Source organism: Arvicola amphibius, chromosome 7 (assembly GCF_903992535.2).
Source record: "Arvicola amphibius chromosome 7, mArvAmp1.2, whole genome shotgun sequence".
In the NCBI taxonomy this organism is placed as follows: domain Eukaryota; kingdom Metazoa; phylum Chordata; class Mammalia; order Rodentia; family Cricetidae; genus Arvicola; species Arvicola amphibius.
In genome coordinates, this window is record NC_052053.1 from 118,999,687 (window position 1) to 119,022,560 (window position 22,874).

At 40.4% G+C, this 22,874-nt stretch overlaps 1 protein-coding gene across 2 annotated transcripts in view; it reads right to left on the reverse strand.

Annotated features, from left to right (window-relative positions):
* Positions 1–8,167: 8,167 nt before the first annotated feature.
* Positions 8,168–22,874, reverse strand: part of Brms1l (BRMS1 like transcriptional repressor) — a 38,089-nt gene continuing 23,382 nt past the window's right edge. For both annotated transcript variants that reach the window (XM_038337613.1, XM_038337612.1), the window contains exons 5-10: positions 19,390–19,486; positions 18,497–18,580; positions 18,018–18,082; positions 16,878–16,917; positions 13,840–13,966; positions 8,168–11,034 (exon numbers count right to left, since the gene is read on the reverse strand). In XM_038337613.1, coding sequence (XP_038193541.1) covers positions 10,917–11,034; positions 13,840–13,966; positions 16,878–16,917; positions 18,018–18,082; positions 18,497–18,580; positions 19,390–19,486 — 531 coding nt within the window. In that variant the 3' untranslated portion in view covers positions 8,168–10,916. The remainder of the gene's footprint in view (positions 11,035–13,839; positions 13,967–16,877; positions 16,918–18,017; positions 18,083–18,496; positions 18,581–19,389; positions 19,487–22,874) is intronic.

Here is a 22,874-nt window from a genome sequence, read left to right on the forward strand (position 1 = left end):
AGCACTTACTACCAAGCCTGATGATCTAAGTTTGCTCTCTGGAGTCAAATGGTGGAAAGAAATGATAGACTCCCATGAATTTTCCTCTAATCTACACACACACAAACACACATACACACACACACACACACACGAACACATGCACATAAGCAAATCATATGAAATCAAACAGAGTAGTAAACAGTATCCTGAAAAAATCAGATCATGTGAATTAATAATCACTAAACTATTTATTCCTATGTCTAAGTCTAGCCATAAAGAAGATAACTTAGCCGGCAGTGGTGGTGCACGACTTTATTCCCAGCACTTGGGAGGCAGAGGCAAGTCGATGTCTGTGAGTTCGAGGCCATCCTGGTCTACAGAGCTAATTCCAGGACAGCCAGGGCTACACAATAAAAAACCCTGTCTTGAACAAAAAAATAAAAAAATAAAAATAAAAGTACCATCATCATTTCTGTCTTTCATCAAAGCTATTTTGTGGGGCTGGCAGGATGACTTAGCAAGTAAGAGCACTTCCCACTATGCCTGATGGCGTGCGTTCAATCCCTGAGACCCATACAGTGGAAGGAGGGAGCACAGTTGCCCTCTGACCTCCACACATGTGCATTATGTAAATAATATGATGCAAAATGAAAAGCTACTCTATTTACATATATTTACAATGCATAACTAACTTTATCTAGAAAAAAATTCTAGAAAGCCTGTATTTCCTAAGTTTTAAAGTGATAATAATCTTATGCCTATATTGAGCTAGCTAAAACCTTCCCATAGCTCTGGGTAATCCTAAATAGGTCAATGATAATATTTATTCCATAAGAATTTAAGAAAAATCCAATCTAGATCTTTATGTAAAAGTTGAACAGGGCTTGGGGTGTGGCTCAGTGAGGAAGCCCTCCCTCAGCATGTGCAAGGTGCCGCATTACACCCCAGCACTGACAGAATCTAAGAAATAACCAGGTGGTGGTGGCACACGCCTTTAATCCCAGTACTCGGGAGGAGAGGCAGGTGGATCTCTGTGAGTCTGAGGTCAGTCTGATCTACAAAGTTAGTTCCACAGCCAAAGCTGTTACGTAGAGAAACCCTGTCTCAAAAAAAAATCTAACAAATAGTTAATTTTCCAATATAAACTAGTATTTATTAATTTGTTCTAGGTAAAATGTCTTTATTATTGGCTAGGGTTGGGTGTGATTGCACGTATCTTCAATGCACTCAGAAGGCAGAGGCAGTAGGATGGGGAGTTCACGGCTAGACTGAGCTCCAGGGTAAGACCCTGCCTGTCTCAAAGAAGAAAGCAAAGATTTCGATGCTCCTGACAGTCAACATTCAAGAGCAGTGGTTCTAAACCTGTGGGTCAGGCTACCTCTTCACAGGGGTTGCAGATCAGATATCCTGAATACTACATTACATTAATGTAAACCGGTATTTACACTACGATTCATAACAGTAGCAAAATCACCAGTTAAGAAGCAGCAATGAAATATATGGTTGGGGGCCACCACAGTAGGAGGAACTGCATTAAAGGGCCACAGCATTATGGAGGTGAGAACCACTACATTAGAGAATCTACTGATGCAAACCAAATGATTGCGTTTTAAAAAAGCATATAGATTATATTAAGTTTATTTTAAGAGCATATTTATTTTAATAATCTCACAGATGAATCCACTAGAGAATCAATAGACAAATACAAGCTATATTCCTGCCACATCCCTTCAAAGCAGTTGTTTGTATGAAAGTTCTGTTTCTTTAACTGAATACTTTGTTACTATAGTAACTCGAAAGCATATAATTGGCTGCAACTTCCCTAAGCCTTTAACGTGGTACATTCTTTTCATCTAGTAAACAGTAATAAAATATAATCCTTGTTTAGAACTTCATCATCTTCCTGAATATCCCTTAATTGGTATGCAATAGGATTAAAATCAACTTTAGCCTCATTATAAGATTTTGAATAATTAGAAGGAAAAGTCCAAATTCTAAACTAAGCACATGTATCTTGTAGGAGTTTGCTGCCACCTTCAGGTTTTAATTAAATGCACAGGAACTAGAGCTTCTACTAGATTTCCTGGAGACAGCCCCTAGGTAGTATAGTTGAAATATTATTGTTTTTAAAGGAAAAATACAATTTAAATTAGCCTGTGGCTTGAGATAGGCCTTTCTTCCTGTCTTTATGCCTAATGTGATCATTCAATAACATGTCATTGGAAATGAAAACTAAGTTTATTTGATCAGCCATTCTTGCAACTATATAGTGGAAGCTGCCAAAACACTGCCCCAAATACGAATATTTTTAAATTCTAAATCTAAAGAATAGTTCTTAGAACTAGTTTAAGGCCAGGCACTATGGCACATGTCTTTAATCCCAGAACTTTGAAAACAGAAGGGATTAGGAGCCCAAGGCTGTCCTGAACTACAGGAGATCCTGTCTCAAAAGAACCAAGAAGGGGCCAGCAGGATGACTCAGTGGGTTTGCCAGACAAGCCTGATGACCTGAATTCTATCTCCAGAACCCAAATGGTGGGAGGAGAGAACCAACTCCACAAAACTGTCCTGTGACCTGCACGTGTACTGTGGCACGCGCGCACACACACACACACACACACACACACACACACACGGTTGATTTTAAATTAAAACGTTTAAAAAACAACTAAAAATTATAATTTAACTGTCTTAAATGTTTCATGTAGCAAAAGCTGAAGAGATGACTCAAGAGGTTAAGAGCACCTCCTGTTTTGTTCCCAGCACCCACCCTGAATGGATCATAACCACTTGTAATTCCAGTTGTCGCAGTTCCTATGCTCTCTTCTGGTTTCCATGGACACTCACTTACACACCATCATACATATACACAAAATCTTTTAAAAAAAAGTTAGTGTTTTGTATATTGATGATCCCCAAGCAAAGGTCAGCAGGAACTCACATTGGCCATGCTTAACTTCTCATACACACTGGTTGTGAGCACACTAGGAACAGCAGGCTTCTGAGCAGGACAGCATTTAGAAAAGGACTCATGGGACTTGACTTCTATTAGGGCTGGAGTAGGGTTCCAGGAAGGGGGCTCTGTCTTGGATAAGATACTCACAGGAGTGCAAGGAACACTGTGATTTGGGGACATTAATACTGTTGTTAAATCCAGATGAACAAAATAAAGCAAAAACTCAACCAATAAAGCAGCATTTACACAGCTACAAGAGGGACCTTTTGATCTCTTGTGGTTTGCAGCTAGACCTTCTGTATTCCTACAGTTAGACAAGCTCATGGGCATAGAGAGGGTGTTTCTCCTCTTCATTCCCATCAGAGTGGACTTGCCAGATGCTGGTGTGTGATGCTGATTGCTGATGTTTATAAGGGAATGCAGAGTCTAGCAATGAGGACCAGGTAGCACTTTGGGAACTGCTCTTTCCTCTCTCCTCCTCCTCTCTCTCTCCCCCCCCCCCCCTCTCTCTCTCTCTCTTACACACACACACACACACACACACACACACAAAATATTCCATAAACACTTTAGTTTTTAGTCTTTGAATTTGTAGTTGAAAGTATAAAAGTTTATTATGTTCTTCAAGGTGGAAATCAATAAAATATGAAGATCTAGAGTTTGTCACGTGCTTCAAGAATGTGACTGGCTGAAGAAATTTAGAAAGAGGCAACCTCTCCAGAAGTTTCTATAACACAAGGAAGCCTTTAGTGCAGTCAGCTGATACCAGCAAGTTCAATGCCAAGGAACTGTTAATCTCTCAGCTCTTTCCACAGGAGAAAACACTGCCTACCATTCTCAACTGTCATTGTCCCAGCTTCAACATCAGAGGTACACTGATTCTCTTCTTCAGTTAGTGAAGAACCCCAAGGAAGAGCTACATGCCCGCCTACATTAGACTGGATGGATGTTAGAGAAATGGTGTTCTTGCTGGAACCACATAGTCAGACCAAGAAACATTTATTGGAGAAAGTAGAAACACGGTACTACATAAGCAAATGAAGTAAAGTCCAGCTGGGAGTAAAAACAAAACTCGGATCTGGGTTTTAGAAATACTGTTAACGTTTCCTACAAAAAAAAAAGTTAGGCCATCACAATTGTTCCAGTAAAATATACCAATGGCTATACTGGGGGCATTATGAAGAGGAGAAAGGGGGAAATTTCAGAAAATGTTTATTAGAATCTGTAAGAATAATTACATAGATGTGTGGAGTACAGTAATATAGTATATACTATGATATAAAACATATAACATTATACAATATATAATTATATTATTACAATAAATTATATAATCTATGGGGAATATACCCAAAGGACTCTATATTCTACCACAGAGACACTCACTCATCCATTTTCATGGCTACTCTATTCATAACAGCCAGAAATTGGAAACAGCCTAGACATCCATCAACATATGCATGGGTAATAAAAATGTGGTAAGTTTACACAACGGAATATTATTCAGTCACTAAAAAAGAAATTCCAGGTAAATGGATGGAACTAGAAAAAACACATCCTGAGTGATGTAACCCAGGCACAAAAAGACAAATTTTGTGTGTATGTTATGTTTTGTATGTATTACGTATGTACGTTAGCTTTTAAGTTTTTGATAGGCATGCTACAATTCATATAACCACAAAACTTAAGGTATAGAGTAAGGCACTAGGCATGAAGGGAAATAGAATATTTAGTAATGGAGAGACAAGGGGTGAAACTGGAATAAGAGAATTAAACAGGAAGAGGGAGGAAGGAGGTAAGGAAGGAAACAGAAGGAGGGGGTCATATGGAAACCTACTACTGTTTTCCTTTAGAAGAGTTGCCATGGTCATGCTGTCTCATCACAGCCATAGAAACCCTAAGACAGAAGTGTCAGTGGGTATATAACCCACACTTAATAGGCCCCATGCCCAGCAATAGGTGGCCAACACAATACAAACTTAATGGTAGTTTTGTAGATTCTTCTCTTAAATTTTTTGTTTGGACCTCCCTCCATTTAATCTTAATCGTTATTTGTATGTTATGGTTTCCAACTTTGTGTTTTGTTTTTGTGTGCATGTGTGTTTCTTGTACTTTTTTGATATTTTTTTCTTTTATCCTGTTTTTCATTTGCCTGTTTGTTTTCTAAAGAGAGAAAGAGGACACAAAGTTTTATGGGTGGGGGTAGAGAAAGATCTGAGAGAAAAGGGAGTCAGAATACACTGTATGAAAATTATTTTCAATTAAAAATTAAACTAAAATACATACATACACATACAACTTTTCATTTTATACTACGAAACAAGCACTCTCCTATACTCCTACATATATTATTAAATGCTCACTCCAACCCTATGAAGTCTAAATTATCACTTAATTTTCAGATGGGGAAACTGAGGCCTCAGAGGTTACGTTTCCAGGCATAAAGTCAGCAAGCTGAAAGAATTCACAATGAGAAATAGTCTAGTTCCAAAATCCAGGAGTCACGTCACCTACCGGAGTCTTCTTTACAAAAGTCTAAGTGTGGGTGGTGGTGTGAAGAGAGACAAAAACAAAAATGGAGTCCATCTGTCACAGGGAAAGGTGGAAGGAGAGGACCTTTTGTGTTTGTGTATGCTGTTTTGTGTACGCAGTACCAAGAACATGAGCTATGGGATAAGCCCAATTGCCAATATGAACTATGAAACCATAGTGAAAACAGTGATTGATTTGACATTAGTCAGGATATGATGATACTGAAGCCCAGGAAATGAGAGCAGTAATTCAAAGGGAGTACAGTGAGGTCTAGCTGCCTAATTGAAGCAAAGGGATTAAAGCAAACAACCTAATTGAAGCAAAGGGATTAAAGCAAACAAAGAAAAATGACATTGAATGAAGACACTAAAAATTACCCATGTCTTTGTGATTAGGACAAACAAGCATCCCTAAATATTGTTAGTTGGACTACAAACTGGTACTGTTCATTTATAGCAAAGATTAGCAATATCTAGTAAAATATAAATTCCCCATCAAATCCAGCAATTTTACTTAGGATATGAGATATATCTACAACTGTCCTCTGTAGACAGAAGTTTCCATCCTACCCAGTTCTGCAGCCGCTCAGTCCCAAAGAAACACACAGAGGCTTATATTAATTATAAGCTGTTTGGCTCAGGCTTATTACTAACTAGCTCTTAGAACTTAAATTAACCCAAGATTCTTGTCTATGTTTAGCCGTGTGGCTTGGTACTTTTACTCAGTAAGGCATTCTCACCTTGCTTCCTCTGTTTCTGGATAATGACTGTATCTCTGCCTTTCCTCTTCCCAGAATTCTCTTGTCTGGTTGTCCAGCCTATACTTCCTGCTTGGATACTGGCTAATCAACATTTTATTAACCAATATGAATATCTTTTCAGTGTACAAGAGCACTACTCCACAGCAGTCCTCTTCACAGACTAAAAGGTTTATGTGCAAGAGTGTTCACGTCAGACTTGTTTGATTAATAAAGGGGAGAGGAAGTGGAAGGAAATGAAAAATTCAAATATTGGCCATATGGTATGGTATATGCCACACTGTCAGGCCACTTTATTTCAAAAAACGACGAATACTATGTGGTCATGAAAAAGTACAAGGTGGATCTCCAGAGAGTGATGGAGGTCACTGTACTGGTGACATTTTCATTACTGTGACAGTAAAACACCTAACACAGGGTACTGAAAAAAGTTTTAATCAGGTCCCAATTTTGGAGGTTCAAAGTCCAAAACCAGTCAGCTGCACTGGATTGGCCTCTGGTGAGGGCAGATGGCAACAGCTCATGACTGAGAGACAGATGAAAGGGCGCATGGCTCAGACTTTCAGAACAACCCTCACTAGAACTCTAAGGACTTCCACGAGAACTATCTCCCAAGGGTGCGTCCCCAGTGGCCTAAGGACAACCTCTCACTGAGAACTCACTCCCAGTGGTCCCCCCACATCCCAACAGTGCCACTCTGACCAAGCCCTCAACCACAATAGACTTGGCAGACACCCACACCACAGCAATTACCAAGGCATATTGCACTTGCAAAAGAAAAAGATGCCAGGAGTAAAATACAGTCTTCCTTTAGTGTAAAACCCAGGCCTTCCGTGTCCCTTCCTCCTTAACTGAAGACATATATGACAGAATCCTAGAAAATCTTCTAAGCCTTGGATGGAGGTAGCAAAGCTACAGAGAATCAGAGTGTTAAGGAGGCAGTGACCAGCAAGCAACTTCCCTCTTCAGTGGCTTAAACACAGGCCATGACCTCAACTGAATGTTCCCTCGGACAATTCATAGCAAAACAGAAAACATAAAAGCTCTCAAGGAAGGGAAAAATGAGCGGTCTAAGTCCTGGGCTCCCCTCTGTAGGAGAAGGCCAAAATTCTCAACAGAAACTCTGGGCCTGAGCAAGGTTATAGTGTGTGCCTCTTGTGTTTTATATACATAAATATTTACAAGATATAACTTAACACCACAGAGTATAAGGTTCAAATAAAAGACTTTCAATCTCAGGAGGATCTCTGAGAGTTCAAGGCCATCCTGCTCTACAAAGTATTCCAGGCTAGGACTATATAATAAGACCCTGTCTCAAAACAAACAAAACTGTTGGGGTTAGGGTTCATGGATAATTCCAAGGGCTCGAGGTACTTGAGTAAAATGACCCACTAACACACTTACATAACTTACTGAAATCTGACTTCCACGTGCAAGCACATGGGCTCCTATAGACGCCAGCTGCAGAGCCCTTCAATAACAAACGAAGTAGAATATTTCTCAACATCCCTGTAGAGAAAGTTGAGCCTCTGACTAATGATTCTTCCTCACAGCTTAACAGGATTTACAACCTTTAGTAAAAAAGGTTACCAAACCAGAAGGAAGGCAATCCTCTCTTCAGAGGACTACAGCTGCCTTCCAGCAAGGTCACCCACCTGAGCCTATTTTAGCAACAAAAAGACAGAAAAGGCAAGAAGACCCAAAAGGTCTTCTAACTGCTCTCAGCTTGCTTTTAATCAAATGTGTCTTGAAAGAGAATATAAGCTTCAATTTTTGGGGAAAAGAATTATACATTTACAAATTTTAGCTTGCCATGGCAGAACATATACATATTTTTCTGAAAGATAAGCTATTTGAGCCTGTTTCAAAACATTCATGGTATTGACCTTTCATGGTTGGAGAAAAATATAAGGTCAAAAACTCCCAACATAGGACAAATATGTAGTTAGAATTCTGACATTTTATTTGTTTTGAACATGCAAAAATTAATGAATTTCGGGTTTTACATTAAATACAAATAACACATGAAAGGCATTCAAATTAGGCTTTTTTTAATCACTGGATACCCATTAGTCACGGGTTCCACCCTGTTCATGAATTGGTCAAAGTAATAAAATACATGGTTTAAAAAGAACCTAGAAGGGGACTGGAGGAGATGAACTGGTGTTTAAGAGCATTTGCTGCTCTTCCAGAGAATCCAAGCTTGGTTCCCAGCTCTCTCATCTGGTGGCTCACAATGCCTGCAACTCCAGCTCTAAGGGATCCAATGCTCTAATGACTAGCGCCCATATACATGTGAGATCCACTCACACACACACGAGTGTTATTAAAAGTAAATCTTAAAAATAAAGTGGGAAGCTATGGAGGGCAAGATGCTGGCCCACAGTAACAATGGGGACTTCCCACAGGTCACCCACAGTGCACCAGCCATGAAGACAAGAGACATGCCTCCTTCTGCCTCTGAACTTTCCAGTGCTTTTTCATATTTTACATCTCTGAATTTCAAGATACACTAGCTTACATTCCAATTTGGCAAGACTGTAACGATCCTTGCCAATGTACTCGTTCACCCCTATTCAAATCCCTTTCCTTAGGAGACATGCGTTTTCAGTCCACTTTGTAACAGACCTACACGGTCTTAGATAATGGCTGGGGTCTTCTGTCTTAAGTGTGAGATGGCAGAGCAAGGTGAGCTCGACGTGAACAGGAGCTGTGGTGGGAAAGTCCAGAAACTGACAGCAGGAACTGATGAGAAACACGGCAGCGGCGGCAGCTGGCCCATCTCATCGCAGGGTTCCCAATGATCTCCAAAATTAAAGCTAATAACTAAAAGACTAATGGGAAACTGCCTGCAGTAAGCTATCTCACGGTACTCATACCGCTGACCAGCATGTGCTTGGCACAATCTTAGTATGATGGCGGAATAGTATGATACAGAAATTAAAGTTTTCACAGTAAGCATGAGAAACAAGTCTTTATTTTTTTTCTGGTTAGAATTTCAAAATACAGAGTACACTTGCTAAGGTATAACACACCTGTGTGCATATTTGAGTTAAGTATAACTTAGGCCCTGAATACCTACGCATGTCCCACAGAGGTGCAAGTGTGGGTAGCCGAGCGCAAGCCCCTCCACACCGCTGTGGATCTACCGATGACAAATGGCTCAAATCTGCCCAGAAGTGGACAGAGTAGAAACTACTAAGCATAAGTGAATAACACACAGTACCACAAATGACACGCAAACACTTCTTTGTATTACATACTAAATTTAAAAATACAAATCTCATTAAAAATGTTTATCAAACATCATATATATATTTATATATAAGTACTGTCAAATGCTCCTGGATTGCGACAGTAAGTCCAGCTGCTAAGGTTGATGAGAAACAGAACAGAGCAGCACAACATTGCTGATACTAATTTCAAAAGTCAAATGTATTACATTTGGCAACTGTGAAGTGGTGACCTGCACAGGATACCTGCAGAGGTAAACTCATAAGGAACTAACGGAATCATGCAGAGACTCCTTGGCTGAGTGTTAGCAAGTGAATCTTCCTCATCCTCCTAAATACCATGGTAATTAAAGTGCATGAGACCACCAGAACACTGGTTTGGTGGCACCCTAAACACACACTCTAGCCAACTGTGCTGCCACTCTGCAGGCTTCAGTTTTCTACCTGGTTCCAGAGGCTTTGGAAGTTAATTACGAAATGTGGCTAAGGGAAGGGAGGCCAACATTTTCTAAATTGCACCAAATGGCCTTAAAATGTAAAAACATGTAAGATTTTAAAAAATGCTAATGGGGAGGGCTAGATTCAAATGAAGTGTTCACATCTATTTCATCCTAGCAATAAAATTAGAATAAGGATCTAGCTTTGCCTCCAGAAAATGCTTACTAAAATCTTCAGAAGGTCAGACATGTGCAGAAAGCACCACAATACTGCCAGCCGCTGCTCCCGCAGACACTGCATTACCAACACCAGGGGGCACCGGCCCTCCAAAAGCTCACAATAAACACAGCAGCAGCGTGGTCACACATGACACAAAGCTACAAATACACCTCTAATATGATCTAGAAAAGAGGCCACCACCACGAGGCAGAAGAGAAGGAGATCCAGTCTTTAAAAGTGCTCCCTTTACTTCTCAGACCCAACAGTTCAACTTGGGGTAAAACAACACCAGACGGCTGGGCCGGGGTTCTAAGTAAGCAATGATGCCGTATATACATACTCACAGACATATGTACAAACTTCAATTGATTTAAACTAACGCACTAATACAAATCATGTATAGGAAATATTTTCTCAGTCTTATTTACAAACACAATGAGTGACAAAGGCGTGGAGACTTTAAAACTGCAGCTAACTGTAGTTTGTAGTGCACTAAGAGATGAGACACTCACACAATTAAAACACAAAATGAAACAAAACTGAGGGAAAAATACATACCAAATATACCTGCTGGCCACTGGACCTAAGAGGCAAATAAATGTGATGGCCATGATTAAATTTATTTCACTATTTTTCTTAATGACTTACCAATATGGGATCTACTTAGAGTTCTACCTAAAAGACATTCTCTCACGACTCGATGAAGATATTACGCTGCTGAATACATTTTCTTGGCTCCCATGGCACATTACACTTGGTAACACTAATAAGGTAGATTTGGGTAACACTTAAATTGTGATTACGAATGTTTAATTGAGTATTTTCCTTTCTGTAGCTGCGAAATGTAAAGCTTAGATTTGCTTCCATCAGGCCTCTTAAACCAAACTTCATCATGGTTAATTGTTGTAATTACAGCACTAAAAAAGAAAAAAAATGAATGAATTACAATGTGGTTCATTTCATTTCATTTATTTTATTATTATGGGGGTTTATTTCTCTTTTCTGTTTATTTTTTAAGACACGCCACAGAAAGCCCAGGCTGGCCATGTGCTTGCATTTCTTCTGCCGTGTCTGGCTTTACTAATCTCATTAGATCACTAGAGTAAACACAAGGTTCCATACTTTACAAGCTCGGCAGGTTCAGGTATAAAACTGACCTTTACCAGACACTGCACTGTCAGCAGGGCATGGAGTAGGAAATATCACGATAACCATCAACAACTTACCTCCTAAATGAACTCGATAAACTCCTCTTTCTATTAGAACTAAGCCATGCAGTATGTGACATTTTGACCAACAATAGACAGCAGTGGCTCTAGGAGCTAAAACTGAAGCTAAAAGCTCACAGGCTGCAGTGTCAAACATCACAGCACAATGTGTTCTTCATGTGTGTGATGACACTGGTACACAGAAACCTACTGTGCTGTCAATCACACGAAAGAGGAGCATATACAGTCACAGGCAGTGCCTACACTTGGCAAAGATGATTCACTTTGCTGCCTGCCTAGGTACTGACGACATCAACACTGTCCCCAGCGGAAGACTGATACCTGGACCTGTAGGCTTGACAGGCTCCTAACCACTGAGCTACATCCCCAGCCCTATTTTGTGTTAGACTCCTTTGTTATAATTTTTAACATATATGTCTTTCCAATTATTTTTTTAAATAAAATAAAAAGCATTTCTGTAAAACATCTTACAACTGTTGGTTGTACCAAGAGGCTGCATTATGTGACCGGCCTCTACTACCTAGGTGTGCAAGTGAGCTCTATGGTGCTGAAAAGCCCTGTGGCACATATCCCCTCGTTGAGAGAGTTACTGGCTGTTCTAAAAACACATCATTCCTTCCCCATCCACACTTCACCCTCCAAGAGGACAGAGGACCTAAAGCCCTTATTCAGTAGCATTAGAGCCTTTTCTACCATCTACTTTCACTGCTATCTCTTTTTAATCACTTTAATGCTAAGTAGTAGCAAAATGTCTCAAAACCAATAAAACAAGAGAATCCTGGGGCATCAAATGAAATTGGTATTATGATAAATGAACTTCTATGAGAAAAGCTGTTATGCATGTTCTTGAAATCCAAAAATTTAAATATGAAATCATAATCCAATTAAACTTTCAAAATAAGAAATCACACTAAACTCAAATGTTCTTATGTAGAAAAGAATGTTTCTTACTTAGAAAGATGATACTTTGAGAATTTAACCCTAAAGGATGAAAGCAATAACTCATCAATATTTTCAAAAAGACCACAGCAAGATAACTTATAGGCTGCATGAATAATTAATATAAACATTAAATCAAAATTAACACTTAAAAGACTAATTTCTAGTTTTCAAGTTATATTTTAGTTACAAAGTACTCTTTTTTAATGCTTTACTTTTGTTTTTTGTTTTATGTGACTATTTTAGCTACATGGTGCACAAACTGTGTGCAGTGCTCGCAGAGGCCAGAAGAGGGAGCTGGAGTGAACTGACCACTGCGGGAACAAAGGGTCCTCTAGGAGAGCTGCTCTCTCTCATCAACTGAACCATCTCTCTAGCCCCACTAGGCATTCTTAAAGTTTTCATTAATTTTCCATTTCTTTCCTGCCTTGATACTTTTTTTGTTTGAAATGAAATCTCTCCTGTATCCCCGGCTTGCCCTCCAACTCTAAAGTAGCTAAGTGTTGGGAACACAAAGGTCCTTGTGCTCACAGATAACGTCTAGGGGAACCAGGAATGTTAAACACACGGTTTTCCACCCAGAAGGCTGGGAATGGAGGTGGCTAATAGACTAGGTGATTCTTGGGTTATGTGCACAGCCATCTCTCCCAGGCTCCCACACACAGGACCCAGGACGGGTAATAGTCTAGATGACCTCTACGCTATCTGTATGACCAAGACTACACCAGATCCTCCCAAGGCCCTTAAGATAACATATGTAGCCTATCTTTAGAACCCACCTTTACAGAAGAAGTCACATGTACTTTGAGAAGAGTTTCCATGTAATTATGACTCTTTGTGTACACAGGATTCTGTTACATCAGGAAACGTTTTTCCAAATGTACTGTATTTAAATATCCCCAAACTAAACTGCCCAGGGTCAGACTCTAGAAGTTTAACCCAGCACTGGCTACTGCATCATGAACTGGGTTTACTTCTTGCCTCACATGAACTGTTACTCTGCTGGCCCTGCCATTGCAGAGACCCCAGCTAAGACTGTCCTTGAACTCCTGATCTTCCTGCCTCCACCTTCCTAGTGCTGACATTACAGGCTCTCCGCCTGCCTGAGTCATGTAGTGCTGGGGACTGGAGCCAGAGATATCTGTTCATTAACAAGCACTCTAAAAACGTAGCTGCATTGCCAGCTGATATGGTTTTTTAATCCAGAAAATTGAAACGGGACCAAAAGAGTTAAGAATTAATAGACCCACCAAAATTTCTTAATAGTCTGGTTTGAAAGTCATTATATTAGGATCGTAACAACTAATTATACTGTAAGAATTAACAAACAGGATCACTTCATGGATGAGTAACACCCAACACATGCACTTTTTAATGTTGTGCTCAACTCTCATGTGAAGTCTCATGTATGAATATTACCAACTGTGCACACACGACTGGATCCCAAGGAACAAATGAGACGTGGCAAATATCCTACAGGGGCTGCAAATGTTGATTGACAACAGGCGTAAACAGCAATTCTCAGCAATACTGGAGTGACGGGAAGCTCCTTACCTTGTGGGACACTCATCTCTCTTATCAATACATATTGTCTGTCCACGTGTATACCACTCGCCGTCGTAACACAGCCTTCCCTCTTCGGACCGAGCGCTGTGCAGGTGTTTCTCCAGCTTCACTGGAGCTAAAGGGATCATTAAATAACTGTGATGTTAATAAGATACTGCCAAAACTTTAAAAGACAACAGGAATCCATGTACGTGTGTGTGTGAAAAACATTTGAAGTATTCTTACATAGGAAATTCTCTAACTTTAGAGTTCACTGTCTAAGATGAACAAAGGTCAGAGAGGAAGAGTCAGGAGAGTGAGCAGGCACATGAAAGGCTAACTACCAGCACCACTTTTAAGTGATCCTGAAAAACATGAATTGTCTTATTTCCAATTTTGAAAACTGCTTTTCAAATCTCCTTCCCTACAAGGCATATCATACTTGGAAAAAGCAAAATCTAATGTATAATGGGAGGTCCCCAGAACTTTTAATTATCGTAAGCAGAACTTCCACTTCCAACCCTGAGGAATGGTCTGGCATAACTAGATAAACGACTGCAGGGAAAACACGCTCTTAGGGGAACGTAGTCAAAACCGCATCACGCAGTAGCTGCACCTTCATCATTCAGCGGCCACCTCTCAGAACGTCTTCACCGCAGCGCACCCGGGCTCCGTGTGGTTATCATCTGGTACTCACTCACTCACTTACTAAAAGGAGCCTCCAAATCTCTTTCTTTCCCCATTGTCTCTTTAAGAACCTAAAATAGTCTCTGGTATGTAGAAGGTAGTGATAAACATATATGCATTTGTTTTTAGTCATTCATTCGTTCATTACACATCCTATACACAGCACACTGTGCTGGGTGCTGAAGAAAAAACAAGCAGAAAGGTATGTTGCCAGCCTTTGTAAAGCGTACACTCCAGTCAGGAGGCAGATAAACAAGGCAATGAATTTAAAAGTACCAGTGGGGCCAGTGCAGTGGCTCGGCAGTTAACAGAGAAGCTGTGCAAGCCTGATAATCTGAGTTTGGTGTTTGATTCTCAAAACCCCCAGTGGAAGGAAGGAACCAACTCCTAAAAGTTGTCCTCTGATCTCCACATGTGTACATGGAATGCATGCAATCACACATGCCCCAGATGCACAACAATCAACTTTCTTTAAAAAGAACTGTGAAATTTATTATTCTTAAAGGTACAAACAGAGGTAAATGTTATGAATAAAAGTAATAGAACATTAAGCTAAAGACAAGTTAGAAGAGAGCACTCGATGGGGTGGTGGGACTCTAACCAAGCAGGAGCTGGGGAAATAACTCCCTTGCTACACAAGTGTGAAAACAAGAATCCACATAAAAGCCAGGCAGGCACAGCATCCACCTATAATCCCAGCACAAGGGAGCAGAAACGGGGGCTCCCCAGAGTATTCAGGGCGGCTGGACTTGCTAGAATCAGAACTCTATTCAACAAGAAATCTTACATCAATAAAAATAAATGGAGAGCCATAGAGGATAACTCTAGCCTCCACATATACACATACATGTCCACACAAGTGAACATGCATATCATACACATGCACACACACATGCACACACACACACACACACACACACACACCAAGAAAAATCAAAGACCCAAAATCATTCTAGAGATTCAGGCATCAGTCCCTAGTCAGACAAGAGTAGTATATAGGTACAATACTGCTGCAATTTATTGATATGAAATAAAGTTTAAAGGACCATTAAGAGAAAAAAATGAAACTTTCTTAAAGATAAATACCTCTTAAAGAAACTTTTGAAATGAATTCTTTCCTCACTATTTAAAAATCTTTTTTAAAAGCTAACCTTTAAAGAATTACAAAAATCTCCAAAAAAAAAAAAAAAAAAAGCAGAAACAGACACCAATGTTCATCACAATTTTGGCAACTGCCTCAGAGTTGAAAACATATATATATGTGTGTGTGTGTGTGTGTGTGTGTGTGTGTGTGTGTGTGTGTGTGTGTGTGTATGTATGTATGTATACTATATACATACATACACTATATATATATACATATATATATATATATATATACACACACACACACACATACACACTATATATATAGCACTAGCACTCAAGAGAGGGAAATAGATCCTAATTTCCAGACCAGTCAAGGCTACTTAGCAAAGTCCTGTCTTAAAACACAACAGGTCAATCTCACTGGTAGCTAATCTCTCAGTATTCCACTGTCAGAACCCCAATCTCTGCTCACGGGCAAAAGGACTCCTAAGAAATTTAATACACAACCTCAGAGAGTCTGGACTCCCTGAAAACAATTCACGTAGTGATATATTATTTGTATTTTGATAAATAAATCTTGCCTGAAGACCAGAGGCAAAGCTAAAGCCACTATAGGTCAGGCAATGGTGATACACACCTTTAATCCCAGGATTTGAGAGAGTCAGGTGGATCTCTGTGAGTTCAAGGCCACCCTGAGCTATAAAAAATCAATGCAGAAACAAATCCAGGTGGTGGTGGCTAGTGTTGATCCCAGTACTAGGAAGTCATACATTCTAGTCCCAGAACTAGAGGGAATATAAAATGCGAGGAGAGAGAGGCTTAGCAGCTTAGTGTCACCCAGCCTGGTAAAATGAAGACTTCTCTAGTGGCTTAGCTGCTTTGCTTTTCTGGTTTTTGGGTTGAACCAAATTTCTGTCTCTGGGTTTTTATTATTCGTGCTACAAATTCATGAGTTCTCAACACTTCACCTAAATAAGTAATGGACCAATTAAAAACAAAACGAACAACAAACAAAAAACACACTGGGTAAATGCATCTTGAATTACAGAACTAATATCAGTAAGAATGATTCAGCTTAACAAGAAAAAAGAAATTGAAGCGATACACATGAAGCTTTTATATGAAGCAGGAGACTCCAGAGTTCCTTGTAATATCAGTTAGAGTTTGCTGACTAATGGAACCAGTGATATGTAGTTCCTCAACACACGGGGCATTTAACCACTCTAATTCAACAGCTCTCCACAGACAGGATGTCACAACTCATGACTTACGTTCTGTTTTAACTCGGTGTGGACCCAATGTAGCCATTGCCTTAGAAAAAAGAGGAGGAGAGGGGAGAAATCTGAGTTCAGACTGAACATAATACAATTTTCTTCATTGGTTCAATAATAGAATAAAATATAAACATTAGCTGCTCTCATTTTCTTCTGGTGCTAGGGAAAGAACCCAATGCATCTGGCACAGTAGGCAGACACGCTAGGCAGGCACACTAACTAGGCAGGCATGCTAGGCAGGCACGCTAGAACTGAGAGGTATGCCCAACCTCCAGACCGACAATGTCTTAAGTTATAGAAAACACCCTCTCCCATAGGCATTATTAACAGCTGAAATCTTTTCTCTGGATAACTTATAAAAATGAAAATTTTTAATAACGAAAACAAGTCTCAAGCCAGGCCTGTTGGCACAAGCTTGTAATCCAGATCCCAAGAAGACCAAGGCAGGAGGTTCACAAGTTCAAAGTCTTTGGGGGCTACAAAAGTGAATTCTAGAGCAGTCTGAGCAAAATAAAAAGTAAAAATGGTAATAGAAATAAATAAAAAGTAAAAAGATGGGAAGATACACAGCTCCATTCTTAAACAAGCATCTATCTTGCCTCGATTGTTATTAACAGAATATAAGACACTTAAAGCTCAATGTATTCATTTAGCAAATATTTACTGGGAACTCTCTATAGAGCAGAAACAGCAAAGCTCTGAGTCCAAATACTCTAGAGCAAACTAAACATATTCAATTCCATATTCTTTTATAAACTATTAATGGCTTTATTACAGGAAAAAACACAAATTACAAACACATCTAATTCTTAAAATATTCTACAGTCCACTGCAAAGCAAAGTATATTTACAGCAATTATATTTTTATATACTGATGAACAAACTCCTAAAAGGCTGACTATAAGAATATACTTCTGAGCCAGGCGGTGGTGGCGCACGCCTTTAATCCCAGCACTCAGGAGGCAGAGGCAGGCGGATCTCTGAGTTCAAGGCCAGCCTGGTCTACAAAAACTAGTTCCAGGACAGGCTCTTAGAAACTACAGGGAAACCCTGTCTCGAAAAACAAAAAACAAAAAAAAAAAAAAACAAAACAAAAAAAAAAGAATATACTTCTGCTGTACCATTTGTTAATCATACCTTTCTAATTGTTGTCCAGTCCTCAAGGATATCAAGGTCCTGAAGCATATAAACTATATATGGACGTTGAGAAGTCAAGGTCAACTGAGCACTGAGCAAATCATACATTTTGGAGCCCAATGTGGCGCACGAATCTGTGATTCCAGCACTCAATGAACTGACGCAAGAGGATTATAGGTTCAAGGCCAGGCTAGGCTACTTACAAGACCTTGTCTCAAAAACAACAAAAAGCGCCAGTAAAAACTAATCACACTGTATTATAAACAGCTGTCTCCCCTCAGTCCTGTGGGCGGGACACTATCAGTTTCCAAGCTGAGGTGAGGACCGGAGCTCCTCCTCTCCTGTCCCCTCTAGGGCAGCAGTCTATCTCTGGCCTCAGTCATTTTGTGAGTCACCGTGTGCTGGTCCCAGTAAGACCAGAGTGTGAGGAAGTAAGGAAGGCAGGCAGTGTAGAAACCAGGCAGCGTGGGAAAGGATATCTGAAACAACAACGGGCTTCTTTTTGTCGGGGCTGAAAGGGTCCTTCCTCTTCTTCCGTGACTGAAGCTCATCATTCCACAGCTCTGCAAGCAAATCACAACAGCAGCTGACTTCCGGGGCCACAGGAAGAAAGCGCAGTACAGAATTTCACTTCACTGCTTACTTACATACAAAGCTCCAAGGGAACAGCACAGAGGGGGTCTGTTTTCAGTTTTTACATTTATTATTTACTCATGTGTGTGTTGTGTGTGTATGCACACTTGCACACCACAGCACACATGCGGAGGTCAGAGGGAACTTGTGAGAGTGGGTTCTCTCTTTCCACCACATGGGTGCTGGGGACCAAATTCAGTCTGCCAGCCTTGGGGGCGAGCTCCTTCACCCACCGAACCATCTCGCCGGCCCTGAGGTGGCCATTCTTTTCCAGACAAGAACATCCATTTAGAAAACACTAAGCCACTGTCCACAGACACCCAACTCACAAGCACGGGAACACCCGCACTGATCTCCTCCAATCTGCCCCAACTACAGCAGAGAAGCAACTGCAAACCATAAAGACAATACATACTCAAGAATTGTGGGCCAACCTAGTAAAACGTCCAGAAAACTTCTCTACTGCCATCCTGAAAGGACACATTTCATACTGACCTGATCTAATAATCAGGGCAATGTTTCCTTTCTCCAGGAAAACCCTGCCACCCTGTAACGTTCACCCATTCGCCTGGAGGAACACAGGACTGTCCTCCAGTCTGGTCCCATGGCAGCTCCTGTCATACGTCTGTCCCTTTTCCTATGCTGTACTTTGAACATCTTCCTAGACCCCTGCTCCCTCTGGCTGGGACACTGTATTCCCACAGACAGCATTAACACGAGAAGACACCGCGGCCCTGACCTGAGGTAATGTCGATGCTGTGCCTGTCCTCCTCAAGCCTTCTGATCTTCTCCTCAAGCTCACTCTGGACTGTATCATATAACAAAAGCTTCTCACTCTGGAAAGAAACATGATACTCAAGTGAAAAGAAAGAAAACACCAGTTCATCTTAACTAACAATACCAAATTACTTAGAGTCCTATAATGCATGGTGGTTGTGTTTGCTTTTTTGTTTTATCTTATTTTTATCCTGCAGTTCTGAGGACTGAAGCGAGGGGGTGTGTGCTTGGTAAGTGCTCTGCCACTGACCTACGTCCTCAGTCCACAACTGAAAACTTTTAAAGAAGAAATGCGCAATATATAAATATATATAAAATAAAACAAGGGAACAATTATAAAAACAGATTTAACTAAGTAAAATAACATCTTATATAAGAATATCTTAATTGAAGCCAGAGAGACGGCTCAAGGCACTTGCTGCTCTTGCAGAGGACCTGGGTTCAGTTCACCTATGTGGTGGCTCACAACCATCTGTAACTCTAGTTCCAGGGGATTTGATGCCCTCTTCTGACTTCCATGGATATGCACACACACATACACACGTGAGTTAAAAAAAAAACTTTTCAAACTTAAATAAAATAGATGATATGGAATTTTTACTGTCTCTACATCATATTAAATAAAGCAATATACTACAAAGAATAATATTTAGGTAAAAACATTACAGTCATTTAAAGTAATTCAATAAAATAATACATTTCAGCTAGAATATATATAAGCAATAGACTGACTTGGAGAAAACTGACATGTTAACTGGATTATAAAATTATAATTAATTACACCATATTCACTTACTAAAACAACAAGGTAGGGGTAGAAATACAGCCTAGTGGGAGAACACTTATCTAGCATATTAAAAGCTCTATGTTCAATCCTTAGCACCACACACAAAAAATAAAAACATGAATAAAACAGACAAGAAAAACAAAACAAACAAATAAATAAACCAGCACATAGACAAATAAAAGAAAGCACTGGGACAAGAGAGACGGTTCCATGATTAAGGCACTGGCTGCTGTTCCGGAGAACCCGTGCTCCACCCCCAGCACCCACAGCAGCTCGCACTTGTTTGGAATTCCACTTCGGGGATCCAGGACCTTTTTCTTGCCTCCTCAGGCACCAGGCATGCAGGTGGCACACATACAGGCAAAATATTCATGTGCACAAAAATAAATGTATAATTTAAGAAACAGTAAAATAAATAAAACAAAAACACTGTTTTCCCAGACCAGGTTCTAAAAACACTGTTTTAGAACCCAGGCTACAAGGTCAAGTTTATTGGTTTTGATTGCACACCACTGTAGCTCTTTTTATAAAAGCCACAAAATGTACATAAATATACTACAAAGGCCTTTTAATAAAAAGCCTATAAGGCGAGGCATGGTAAAGAAGGTCTATCATTGTAGTTTCATGGATGGCAGAGGCAGTAGGATCCCAAGCTCAAGGACTCCAGACTGAACTCAAGTCAGCATGGGCAACTTAGTAAGATTCTATTACAAACTGAAAGTAAAAGACGGCTGTAGGTCAGTGGAAGGTACTTGCCCAGTATGCACAAGGCCCTGGGTTCAATCCCAGGTACGAAGGTGAAGAGGGGACAAACCTCTAACAGCATCAAAATCCACCCCCACAAGATTAGCTCAAAATACTGGGTTATTGTAGATTTGATTGTCTTATGAAATCTACTATGATAGGACTTCTTATGGGGGAAGGTGGGGAAGCCACACTACTGTAGGTAGCATGCCCATATGTCAATCATGAACTCTTCTAATGTAGATTTGAAATTTAATCTGCACATACCTAAAGATTATCCTGTATGATAGGGAAAAGACAGGAGTTCAGCTTATCTATGGCCAGAGTATGCTGAACTTGCCATGCTAATCTGAATTCCGAGGCTCAGGTGTGGTGAGTATCCTGATGGGAGAGTGAAAGCTAAAGCCAAACAAATGTCATGAAAAACCACAGCAGCAGATGCCAGAAAGAGGGCAAGAGAAGGTGGTGGAATGGATAAAGAAAGAGCACACGGTACAAATGTATGAAAACATAACAAAACCTCTTGCTTTGTACATTAAAATATTTAATAAAACACTAAATATCACGCTGGAGATATGGCATAGTCAGTAAAGTGCTTGTCACATAAGCACAAGGACCCCAGATAGGCTCCCCAGCCCCCACTTAAAAAGCCAGGTTTAGTAGTACACTCCTTGTGGTAATGTGAATGGAACTGGCCCCCACAGGCTTATAGGGAGTGGCACAATTAGAAAGTGTAGCTTTGTTGGAGTGAGTATGGGACTTGTTGGAAGAAGTGTGTCACTGTGGAGGTAGGCTTTGTGGCTCAAGCCACACCTAGTGACTCAGTTTACTTCCTACTGCCTGTGTAAGGTGTACAAGTCTTAGCTACCTCTCCAGCACCATGGGACATGCTGCCGTGTCCCACCATGATGATAATAAACTAATTCTCTGTTAAAGGTTTTCCTTTATAAGAGTTGTCATGGTCATGGTGTCTCTTCACAGCAATAGAAACCCCACTAAGTCACTCCTGTAATGCCTGTACAAGGGATACAGAGACAGAGGGATGAGGCAGATGCCTCTGGCAATCGTCATGCCTCTCCTCTCTGGGCAGTCGCCATGATTCTCTGACCTGAGTCAGATGCTATGGAGCCAGCCGCCAGGTCAGAGATGCTGAATCTTTTCCGGTAAGACACCACTCATGTTGTTACACAGATTATTAGATATGGGTTAGTCAAGATGTGAGTAAGAGGCTGAAACTAATGGGCCAGGCAGTGTTTAAAAGAATACAATTGTGTGTTGTTATTTTGGGGCATAAGCTAGCCAGGTGGCCGGGATCCGGGTGGCGGGAACGCAGCCCACTGCTCGCATCCTCACTACAGGGGGATTCCCGGCTTGCTGGCCAGACAGTCTACCCAACTTAGCAAATTCCAGGCTCATTAAGAGACCCTGTTTCCAAAACTAAAGTGGAAACTAACTGAGGAGACATCAGATGTCAACCTCTGGCCTCTACTGCTATGCATGCGCACAAACATGTACATACACATACATACGCAAAATAAATATGTACCGGGGTGAAATAATTATCTCATTACATGCTGCTCTCAATACTTCCTTTTGTTTATTTCTCTGACTTATAAAAAGTCTTCTGAAATATTCCAACTATATCTGCATTGCACTACAGAAATGAATAAGTTACAGAAAAAAGGAAAATAATCCTCAAGAGAGGCCCCATGGAAGCTGTCAGCAGATCCAGTTTCCCCAAGCAGAGATGACTGACATCAAGTACTGAAGAGATAAGACTTTGCGTGTATGAATATAAAGTTAAACTGGTATGCTCTCCTCCCTTTAGACTGGTATAATTGCTCTAGGCGACTCTGAGTCCACTAAGCATTCTTCATGATTTGTTTTAAAAATCCACCAAAATAGAAACTAAAATG